This window comes from Aotus nancymaae, unplaced genomic scaffold (genome assembly GCF_030222135.1).
Source record: "Aotus nancymaae isolate 86718 unplaced genomic scaffold, 86718_ANA_hifiasm-v0.15.2.pri h1tg000028l, whole genome shotgun sequence".
Lineage (NCBI taxonomy): Eukaryota > Metazoa > Chordata > Mammalia > Primates > Aotidae > Aotus > Aotus nancymaae.
In genome coordinates, this window is record NW_026988441.1 from 1,616,037 (window position 1) to 1,626,634 (window position 10,598).

General features: G+C 50.6%; 2 protein-coding genes across 2 annotated transcripts in view; one reads left to right on the forward strand and one right to left on the reverse strand.

Annotated features, from left to right (window-relative positions):
• LILRB3 (leukocyte immunoglobulin like receptor B3) overlaps nt 1–2,477 on the forward strand; it is a 31,996-nt gene extending 29,519 nt beyond the window's left edge. The window contains exon 14 of the transcript XR_002477741.2: nt 9–2,477. The gene's annotated coding sequence lies outside the window, so the exon portion shown is untranslated. The remainder of the gene's footprint in view (nt 1–8) is intronic.
• RPS9 (ribosomal protein S9) lies at nt 1,155–5,814 on the reverse strand. The gene is made up of 5 exons (XM_012474648.3): nt 5,713–5,814; nt 5,320–5,441; nt 5,005–5,127; nt 2,338–2,524; nt 1,155–1,406 (listed from the first exon to the last, which is right to left on the reverse strand). Exons 2-5 carry the CDS (start codon nt 5,414–5,416, stop codon nt 1,229–1,231), a joined length of 585 nt encoding a protein of 194 aa, XP_012330071.1. The 5' UTR covers nt 5,417–5,441; nt 5,713–5,814; the 3' UTR covers nt 1,155–1,228.
• Between the last annotated feature and the right edge of the window lie 4,784 nt (nt 5,815–10,598).

The following is a 10,598-nucleotide window of genomic DNA, read 5'->3' on the forward strand; positions in this document are numbered from 1 at the left end:
CTCTGCAGGAAGAGCCCTGAAGATGAAGACCCCAGGGAGCGCATCCTTTCCTTCCCAAGCGCGTAGGCTTCACAGCAGAACGCATCCCTCCCCTCCCTCCAGTCTGCTGCATCTGGAACTCCACAAGATGTGAGCTGCACCCAGATGAGCCACCAGCTTTCAGACCAGAGGCAACTGCACTCTCTTCCTCCCAGGGGAGCCCAGTGAGTCCGCTGCTCTGCCATCCACTAGGCCAGGACAAGACCCAGACCCCACGATCCAGAGACCACAGTGACCCCAGAAGGTGCAGCAGCTGGCCCCATGAACGTCCAACAAGACCACCATCATTTCCCAAGTGGCAACCCGGAGAGAAGGGCTGACCACCTAGCTCAAGCAAGCTGGGGTGGACTTAGACTTCTCCGCAGGGTTTCCAGAACTCAGCTGCGTTCCAGAGCTGTCCCTGTATGGACGCTGCCCTGACCTTCAAATACCGAAGGCCTCTAGACAAGGACCCCATCGACCAGGGCCTGAGAGGGTTGCACAATTTCAAGTTTCTCACTTCCTCAGAGACCAAACCCATCCTGACACAGCTCATCAACAAGGCAGAGGAAATGGAAGCCTAACCTCCTGACCATGAGTCCACAGAAACCAAACGTGGTAGGAGGAAGAGTTCCCCAACACCCCTCCCCTACACTAACCCAATTCCCCTAAGTGAAGACAAAGCTGGGAACTTGCCCAGCATCACCCACATCACGAGCTCTGACACCAGCCCGCAGTTCTGTGAAGTGCTGCCCATCGAAACCACTGCTAACACAGTCTACCCTTCCCAGCAACCAGGCCAGCCTCAGAGGGCAGCTCCCATCCCACTTCTTTCCCGGGGTCAGGGTCAAAGGGCCAACGGCCAGGGCAGGCCCCACCTCCACCTGACTAACGACTCCCTTCTACCCTGTATGCAAACGCTGGCTTACTTAGAATTTCCTTCTGGTTCTGTTTTTCCCAAAATACCATCAGTCTCTCCACCGATGACAGCAGTACTGAAGCCAGGGCCCACCATCTGCTAGGCATTCCCGGGGCATCTCAACACCCACAAGTGAGCGAGCTGCCTGCTGAGCTTCCCAGGGAAGGCGACAAGGTCAGAGCAGGGTTGAGGCAAGGAGGAGACACAACACACCAACTACATGAAGCGCCAGTTCTGTTTATTCAGCAGGAAAACTCGGCAATCATGAGCCCAAGAGGGGGACGGGTGGGCTTAATCCTCCTCCTCGTCATCCCCAGCTCCAGCCCCACCCTGACCCTTCTTGGCATTCTTCCTCTTCACGCGGCCCGGGCGGCCACCCCCATAGGGAGAGCGGAGGGAGAAGTCGATGTGCTTCTGGGAATCCAGGCGGACAATGAAGGACGGGATGTTCACCACCTGCTTGCGGACCCTGGAAGAGGGGACGGCAGTTAAGTGGACTGGGGAGAAACGGAGCAAGCCCAGCGGAGGTGCCCATCCTCTTCACTCAGCCCGTGAGGCGGCCACGGCTGCTGCTAGGGCTGCAGACACCCAGGCACTGCCGGAAGGGCGCTCCTGATCCTGTGGGCCTCATGTGAGTCCAGGGTCTCAGGGCATCACCTTTACCCCCAAAAATGCTTTAGATGAGTTTCTCAACCACATTTAGTAGGAGAAATTCGAACGTATCCCACATAAGACCACAAAGCAAATGAGGTGGCCACTAAAAGCCCGAAGTGTGAAACACTCAACCCCACACCTGGCACTGAGCTTTACCACGCACGGCGGCAATGCCCACCGTGACACAGCAACCCAAGGCTGCGTCCACAATGAAGGTGTCACACACAGAAGGCTGTGCCCATGGCTCACAGGGTTAGTGAAGGGCTGAGGTGGAGATTCTAAATGTAAACATCTTGGCCACTTCCTGCACAGCTCCTCCCTCTCAATGGTGCCACGTTACAGAAAAGGCACCCTGAGTACCCAGAATGCAATCACGGATTAGGGTCTGGAACTGACTTAACAAGCGAGCCCAGGAGACAGCTGAACCCACCACCCAAGCAAGGAGGCTGGTTCTCTGCCTCCACCGGGGAGGCCAAGAGCTGTTACCTGTCCAGCTGCCCACACGCCTGGCAGAGGCCTTCACAAGGTGTACGGCGAGAGCCGCAGTGACCCTTGCGCTGGGCTTTTGGGACATGAGGCTGCCCCAGCTCCCTCGTGAGCTGTGTGCAAGGGTGAATCTGTACCCTCAGGGTGAGCTCACACCCATCACCTCCGAGGGCTGCAGGAGATAGGGACAGCAGGCTTAGTGAGGGCAACCATCAGAGGGCAGCGTGGAGGAAGATTCAGACGCCCACAAGAGGTGGTACCTGATATGGCGCTGGCGGATCAGCACGCGAGCGTGGTGGATGGACTTGGCCAAACCCAGCTTGAAGACCTGGGTCTGCAGGCGTCTCTCTAAGAAATCCTCAATCTTCAGGCCCAGGATGTAATCCAGCTTCATCTTGCCCTCATCCAGCACCCCAATGCGGACCAGCCGCCGCAGCAGGGCATTGCCTGGGAAGGGTGGAAGGAAGCACTGATTCAGCTTCTGACGTTCAAATCCTGGCTCCTCCTCTTAGGCTCTTCGTGGTGGTGAGGCATGGTAGTATTAGCAAGCAAGGGGTAAGTCTGATAAGACTCAATGCACCAGTCACTGTGACCCAGGTCATCGTCAAAACCATGCTTGTATTCCCAGCACTTTGAGGTCAGGAGTGGGCAACATGGCGAAACCCCATGTCTACTAAAAATACAGATAATTAGCCAGGCTGTTGGCGCATGCCTGTAATCCCAGCTATTCAGGAGGCTGAGGCAGGAAAATCGCTTTAACCCGAAGGCAGAGGATGCTGTGACCTGAGATGGAGCCACTGCACTCCAGCCTGGGTGACAGAGTGAAACCCTGTCTGTCTCTCACACACACACACACACACACACACACACACAAAACCAGCCTATGACTATCATCCACAGTAACCTGGCAGGAGACAGGAGGGCAAATACACCTGAGAATGTAACATCCTGTGCTCCACATTCTTAGCAAGAGTAAATGAAATTTCCGTACAAGGACTCAGTCTGCAAAAGACCAAGTGCAGCTGCGATTAAGCTCCCACTACCCTAACAAAGCACAGTGGTTAGTTAAGAGTTCACATGCTGGGAATACAGGCACCCACCACCACATCCAGCTAATTTTTGTGTTTTTAGTAGAGATGGGGTTTCACTATGTTGGCCAGGCTGGTCTTGAACTCTTAACCTCAGGTGATCCTCCCACCCGGCCTCTGTTGGTTATTAACTGCCAGCCAAACGTTAATGGCTGTTCAATCTTTTTAACAGATGAGACTCAGAATCTTGCTAGTCATGTATCATTGTGGGAAACGCTGATCTGAATCAAGGCACGACTACACCAAAAAGCAAACATCAAAGCTCCTCCTTCCTGTCCCTGGCTAGGCTAGACAGCTTCACTTACTAGAAAGTACACCTACCTGAAGAGCTGTCTACCCCTTGGGATCTTTCACTTCTGCCTCGGAATACCACAAATAACCCTCAGACACCTACACCGCTTTCTCACATGACTAAGTTTCATTGCTATTAGGCTCTGTATTAACAAAGTCCTCCCTAAAACCAGAACCAGCTGTATAGCCCACTCGCCACAGGACTCTGGGATAAACTCCCACCCAATTATCAGTAACCTTGGGGGTCGCAACTCCAGCACTTTCATGAAATTGTCAAAGGGGGTTACAATCTAAGAAAAAGAATGAAAGGGTCTGGTGCAGTGGCTTACACCTGTAATCCGAGCACTTTGCAAGGCTGAGGCAGAAGGATCACTTGAGGCCAGGAGTTGGAAACCATCCTATCCTGGGCAACATTGCAAGATCCTGTCCCTATTTAAAAAAAAAAAAAAAAAGCTTGTAGCATCTGCAGGCCTGGGGCACTGTGATAATCTGTGGCTAAGCATGCTCCAGGGCTTTCTCGATGTCCAACATGGACGACCACTCTCTCAGGCCTAACAGTCAGGGCTCAGGTGTAGACTGCTTTTCACCATAAATGATGACTACCCAAGCTCAGGCAAATGCAGTGTCTCAGGATACACTAATGTCAATCTTGGTTGTGCCAATCTGCTGTAGAAAGCACTCCAGCAACACTGCATCTCAGAGCAGAAACTCGAGATCTTAAAACAAATGGTTAAGATGACAAATTTTCATGTTAATGTCTATTAACAATTTGTAAAGTAAGCCAAAGTCTGTATGATCTGCATACCCTCCCAAAGTCATCACCTGAAATGCTGTTCCCTGATACATTTAAGATTCTCTCCTGTTCAGGCCTTTGCTAAATGCTACCTAAATGTCCTTGACCAGCTTAATAAAGCAAGCACCAGCCTGGCCAACATGGGGAAACCTGGTCTTTACTAAAAATACAAAATTAGCCCTGCGTGGTGGCGCATGACTGTGATCCCAGCTACTTGGGAGGCTGAGGCAGGGGTATTGCTTGAACCCGGGAGGCGCAGGTTGCACTGAGCCGAGATCCTGCCATTGCACTCCAACCTGGGCGACAGAGTGAGACTCTGTCTCAAAAATAAATAAAATTTAATTTTAAAAAATAAGCAAATGTGAACTCTTATCACCATCACTCATTCCAGAAATTCGACTTCACAGTCTACTCTCACCACTAGCAAAGAGACCACATGATCAGAATTGTTTTTGCGACATAATACAAAGATATACTCAGGTGCCCAAGTGTGCCAGGCCTCTCTTTAGCTCTGGTCATTACTAAACTGAAGGTCCAGGAACTGGTTAACAAAAGCCACACAGCTAGGAAACAGGGCAAAGACTGATCCCGCTCCACTTTTCCTACTCCGTAAGTTCTATTAAAACACCAAGTTAAAAGGCTATCTCTGTTTGTCCAATGACACAATTCCCATCATTGGAACAGAGGAGCTAGAAGGGACAATGAACCTCACAAGCCCTGCGGTCCATCCCTCTGCTGTGGGCTCCCATACGCACCTTCGAAAAGACGCCGTGGATCCTTCTCGTCAAGTGTCAGCAGCTCTCGGGCGGCCTTGCGGATCTTGGCCAGGGTAAATTTGACCCTCCAGACCTCACGTTTGTTCCGGAGCCCATACTCGCCTGCATACGGTGGGGAGAAGGGGGTGCACAAGTTTAGTCTCGGGGATTAGTACAAAAACTAGGCTGGCAACTGTGGATACACAAAACCCTTCTAAACCACGAACAGTGCCAAATTTAGAGGGCAGACTAGATCGAGCACGTGGGCACCCTCATCCACGTGCTAACCGCCTCTCGGAAGGCCTGGCCACTCACCGATCAGCTTCAGCTCTTGGTCGAGACGAGATTTCTCGAAGGGTCTCCGCGGGGTCACATAAGTTTTGCGACAAACCCAGCTCCGGGCCACTGGCATGCTGGCTCCGCTTACCCGTCTGCGCCTGCGCGGAAGTAAAGTTGGAAAATGAGGGCTCTGGGTGTCGCCAGCGCAGTCCCACAACTGCGCCAAAACTTCGCGGCGCCCAGATTGAATCTCGCGAGAATCACCTCAAAAGCTTTCATAGTCAGCATCCGCCCCAACAACCGTGCTGCTTTCCCATTCGGCCACCCTGCTCTGATCCCTAACGTCTTTAGCTTGCTCATGCAAGCTCGGAAGGCCCGCGCGAACATCCAACCCAAACCCTAGCCAAAAGCCACATCAAGACACCTCACCTGAGTACAGGACCCGGTCACTGAAAAAAAGACGCGCACGCGACACAGCTGCGCTCTTATAGTAACGCCGGCGCCTCGTGACCTTATCACGCACAACGCACGTCTGAGCCAATCAGAGGAGGCGTTGGCTGGCGGAGAAGCAGTCGAGATGTGAGTCTGGGCTAGAGCGGCGTGCTAAACATGGACGACTAGCTTTTTTCCGGCTAAGGAGTGGAAACTTGAGAAGGAGGGAGAGCCTTCTTTCTCCATCCCTGGACTGTGGTTTTATCTCTTTCTTTTTGAGACAGGGTCTCGTTCTGTCGCCCAAGCCGGAGTGCAGTTGCATGATCTCTGCTCACTGCAGCCCCGACCAACCTCTCGGGCTCGAGCGATCCTCCCACCTCCTCCGGAGTAGATGAGATTAAAGGTACACGCCACCACGCGCGGGTAACTTTTTTTTCCCCGTACAGTCGGCGTCTTGCTACGTTGCCCAGGCTGGTCTCGAACTCCTGGCCTCGAGAGGTCCTTCCGCCTTGGCCCCCCGGAGTGCTGAGATAGGCGTGTGCCACCGCGCCCAGCCGAGATTATTTCTATCACTAACAATAATGTGGCATTCTGGAACGCTGTGTGACACATACTAAGAATTTTAAATGTATTTACTCAATCCTCAGTATATACTTATGTTACGGAGCACTCTCAGAGAAGGTGCCCCCCCCCGCCGACGAAACGGTACTGTTATCAAATTCTCGCTTAAGAAATATTAATAGTATTATCAGTAATTTTTTTTTTTTTTTTTTTTTTGAGACGGAGTTTCGCTCTTGATACCCAGGCTGGAGTGCAATGGCGCGATCTCGGCTCACCGCAACCTCCGCCTCCTGGGTTCAGGCAATTCTCCTGCCTCAGCCTCCTGAGTAGCTGGGATTACAGGCACGCGCCACCATGCCCAGCTAATTTTTTGTTTTAGTAGAGACGGGGTTTCCCCATGTTGACCAGGATGGTCTCGATCTCTTGACCTCGTGATCCACCCACCTCGGCCTCCCAAAGTGCTGGGATTACAGGCGTGAGCCACCGCGCCCGGCCTATTATCAGTAATTTATTTTTATTTATTTTTGAGATGGAGTTTCGCTCTTGGGAAAGAGGGTGGAGTACAGTGGTGCGAGATCTCGGCTCACCGCAACCTGCGACTCCCTGGTTCAATCGATTTTCATGCCTCAGCCTCACGAGTAACTAGGACTATGGGCGCCCACCACCGTGCCAGGCTAATTTTTGTATTTTTAATAGAAACGGGGTTTCGAACTCCTGGTCTCAAACTCCAGACCTCAAGTGATCTACCCCGCCTCAGCCTCCCAAAGTGCAGGGATTATAGGCGTGAGCGATCACGCCCCGCCTAGAGTTCTCTTTTTATATATAGTCTGGTTATTGTCTTTGTATACCCATCTCTCCACACTGGATGCGATGGTCTGTCTCCACTGTGTTCTTCAGTTCTGTACGCTGCTGCCTTGGCAGGCAGGCAGTCTCTCCGCAGGAAGCAGTCCCACCCACCCCTGTCTCTTCCACGGCATCCACACCATCCGGATGCCTGGATTCAAATGTCATATCACCACTTGGCTAGCTGCAGTGCCTTCGACAAGCTTGTCAATTACTCTGTGCCTCAGCGTCCTCCTCTGTGAAACGGAGAATGAGGGTAGTGCCTCCCTCATAAGCTTGCATGTGAGGACTGAGAGTCTATCTAAAGAGCTTAGGGGAATGTCTGGCACAAAGAAAGCGCCCTGTGTTAGCTATCATCGCTATTATTATCATCTGCATTGTACTTCCATATCTTACAAACCACCTTTTTCAGTTTATGCTTTTTATTTTTTGAGACAGGGTTTCACCATGTTGTCCAGGGTCGTCTCGAATTCCTAGGCTCAATTGATCCGCTTGCCTCAGCCTCCATAAGTGCTGGGAGTACAGGTGTGAGATTACACTTGAATTACACTGCGCCCGGCCAAATTTTATGCATTTTTGTATCTTGAACATGCTTACATTTTTCATCAGGAAGGGGAAAACAGGGAAGGAAAAAACTCTTCCATAAGTTTTCACTCCCTTCAGGATGAAGTCCAAGCGCCACAAATTACAGGTGCCTCATGATTAGAGATGGTTTTCAAGTCAAAAAACATGTGTTTGAACCTCAGCTGTCACTGACCAGCTCTTGATCTGAGGCGAATGAGCCTCTTCAAGAGTGCTAAATGGGAGCAAGTAACAGGACTTTCCTCGTAGGGTTTGATGATTTAGAGTAAAAAAAAAAAAAAAAAAGAAAACCAGACCAGAGCCCTGCATACTGAAGGTGCTTCATCCAGCTGACTCCTGTCCAATGAGGGGGCTGGGAGCACTGATTTCCAGCTCAGCTGAAAACCTCCATATAGCCGGGTGAGGTGGCTCACACCTGTAATCTCAGCACTTTGTAGGAGGCTGAAGCAGGCAGATCAAATGAGGTCAGGAGTTCCAGAACAGCCTGGCCAACATGGTAAGACCCCATCTCTACTAAAAATACAAAAATTAGCCAGGCATGGAGGCAGGTGCCGGTAATCCCAGCTACTCAGGAGGCTGAGACAGGAGAATCAATTGAACCCACGAGGCAGAAGTTGCGGTGAGCCAAGATCATGCTACTGCACTCCATCCTGAGTGACAGAGCAAGACTGCCTCAATGACAAAAAAGAAAATCTGCATATAACTTTTGACTTTCCCAAAACTTAACTACTAGGCCAGGAATGGTGGCTCACACCTGAAATCCCAGCACTTTGGGAAGCTGAGGTGGGCAGATCACTTGAACCTAGGAATTAGAGACCAGCCTGGGCAACATGGCGAAACCGCATCTCTATAGAAAACAGAAAAATTAGCTGGATGTGGTGGCATGCGCCCATAGTTCCAGCTACTTGGGAGGCTGAATTGGGAGGACTGCTTGAGCCAAGGAGGTTGAGGTTGCAGTGAACCAAGATTATGCCACTGCACCCCAGCCCGGGTGGCAGAGCGAGACACTGTCTCAGAAAAAAAACTAATCATAGTGTCCGGAAGCCTTGCCAGTAACATAGTCCATTAACACACGTTTTGTATATTATATGTATTATATACTGTATTCTTACGATGAATTAAGCTAGAGAAAAAATATTAAGAACACTTTGAGAAAATACATGAATCCATTTACTATTCATTAAGTGGAAGCGGATCATCATAAAGGTCTTCATCCTTGTCCTCATGCTGAGTAGGCAGAGGAGGAGGGGTTGGTCTTGCTGTCTCAGGGCGGCAGAGGTGGAGGAGGTAAAAGGCAGAGCAGGAGAGGCAGGCATGCTGTGTGACCTTCTTTAAATCTGCAGTAAGTGGAGCTGAGCAGTTCAGACTCATGTTGCTCAAGGGTCAGCTGATGAGATTGGGCCTCACCCTGATCCTCTTCAGAAGCATGGTCCAATCACATGGCACTGGCCCCTCTTCCACAAACCCCTCATGCTTCCTCCCTTTCACTCAGCCCGGAGCCCTCTGGTCCTTCCGCTCTGAAAAGCGCACAGGTAATATAAAAGGAACCCTTGCTTTCCATCCTGGGTTGCCAGGGACCAGCTGGGCACGCTTGGGGAGCTGAATTCCTTTCTCTTCTTTTGTACAAGTGTAATAAAATCTAATTATGCCCCATCTGTAGGATGCAAAGGCATGTAGCTGTTTGCAAAAATGAGGCAAGCCTGGGCATGTCAAAAAAGCAAGCTGCCGAGTGTGTATAGTATGCTACAGTTTGCATTAATAATCATAAATATATGTATATTAAAAATATGCTTAGAAAGTAGTGTATTAGGAGAAATTACAATTTCCAAGTTGTCTCAGCCAGCCTTGATTTAAAAATGATAGTTTAAACCACTCATGGCCGGGCGCAGTGGTTCACACCTGTAATCCCAGCACTTTAGGTCAGGAGATTGAGACCACACTGACCAACATTGTGAAACCCCATCTCTACTAAAATACAAAAAATTAGCTAGGCATAGTCGTGTGCACTGATAGTCCCATATACTCGGGAGGCTGAGGCAGGGAAATCAGTTGAACCCAGGAGGCAGAGTGAGCCGAGATCTTGCCACTGCACTCCAGCCTGGCAACAGAGAAAGACTCAGTCTCAAAAAAAAAAAAAAAAACCAGGCCGGGCGCGGTGGCTCACGCTGTAATCCCAGCACTTTGGGAGGCCGAAGGTGGGTGGATCACGAGGTCGAGAGATCGAGACCATCCTGGTCAACATGGTGAAACCCCGTCTCTACTAAAAATACAAAAAATTAGCTGGGCATGGTGTCACGTGCCTGTAATCCCAGCTACTTGGGAGGCTGAGGCAGGAGAATTGCCTGAACCCAGGAGGCGGAGGTTGCGGTGAGCTGAGATGATTGTGCCATTGCACTCCAGCCTGGGTAACGAGCGAAACTCCGTCTCAAAAAAAAAGAAAAAAAAAAAAAAAAACCAAACTCATTGATTTAGCAATAATATACTGACTGCTTACTTTGTGCTAGGAACTGTTCTTGATCCTGGGGCTACTGCATGAACAAGGGAAAATGCAACAAAAACCAAAACCTTTCCTTAACTGGAAACGAATGCCAATCAACTTGTGAATGGATAAACAAGATGTGGTGTGTCCACACAATGGAAGCTTCATCGGTAAAAAGGTACAAAGCTGGCCGGACAAGGTGGCTCACGCCTGTAATCCCAGCACTTTGGGAGGCCGAGGTGGACAGATGGCCTGAGCTCAGTAGTTCGAGCCTGGGCAACTCTACTAAAATACAAAAAACTAGCCTGGCATTCAGGCGGTCACCTGTAATCCCAGGTACTTGGGAGGCTGAGGTGGGAGACTCGCTTGAACCCGGGAGGCAGAGGCTGCAGTGAGCTGAGACTGTGCTACTGCACTC

What these genes read in the sequence shown, in the direction of transcription:
- RPS9 (XM_012474648.3), bottom strand. Translation starts at nt 5,416, where the DNA reads ATGCCAGTGGCCCGGAGCTGGGTTTGTCGCAAAACTTATGTGACCCCG. An exon ending in CCAAGAGCTGAAGCTGATCG is followed by an intron (nt 5,128 to 5,319) that starts GTGAGTGGCCAG and finishes CACCGTATGCAG; the next exon opens with GCGAGTATGGGCTCCGGAAC. An exon ending in ATCCGCCAGCGCCATATCAG is followed by an intron (nt 1,407 to 2,337) that starts GTACCACCTCTT and finishes CCCCTCTTCCAG; the next exon opens with GGTCCGCAAGCAGGTGGTGA.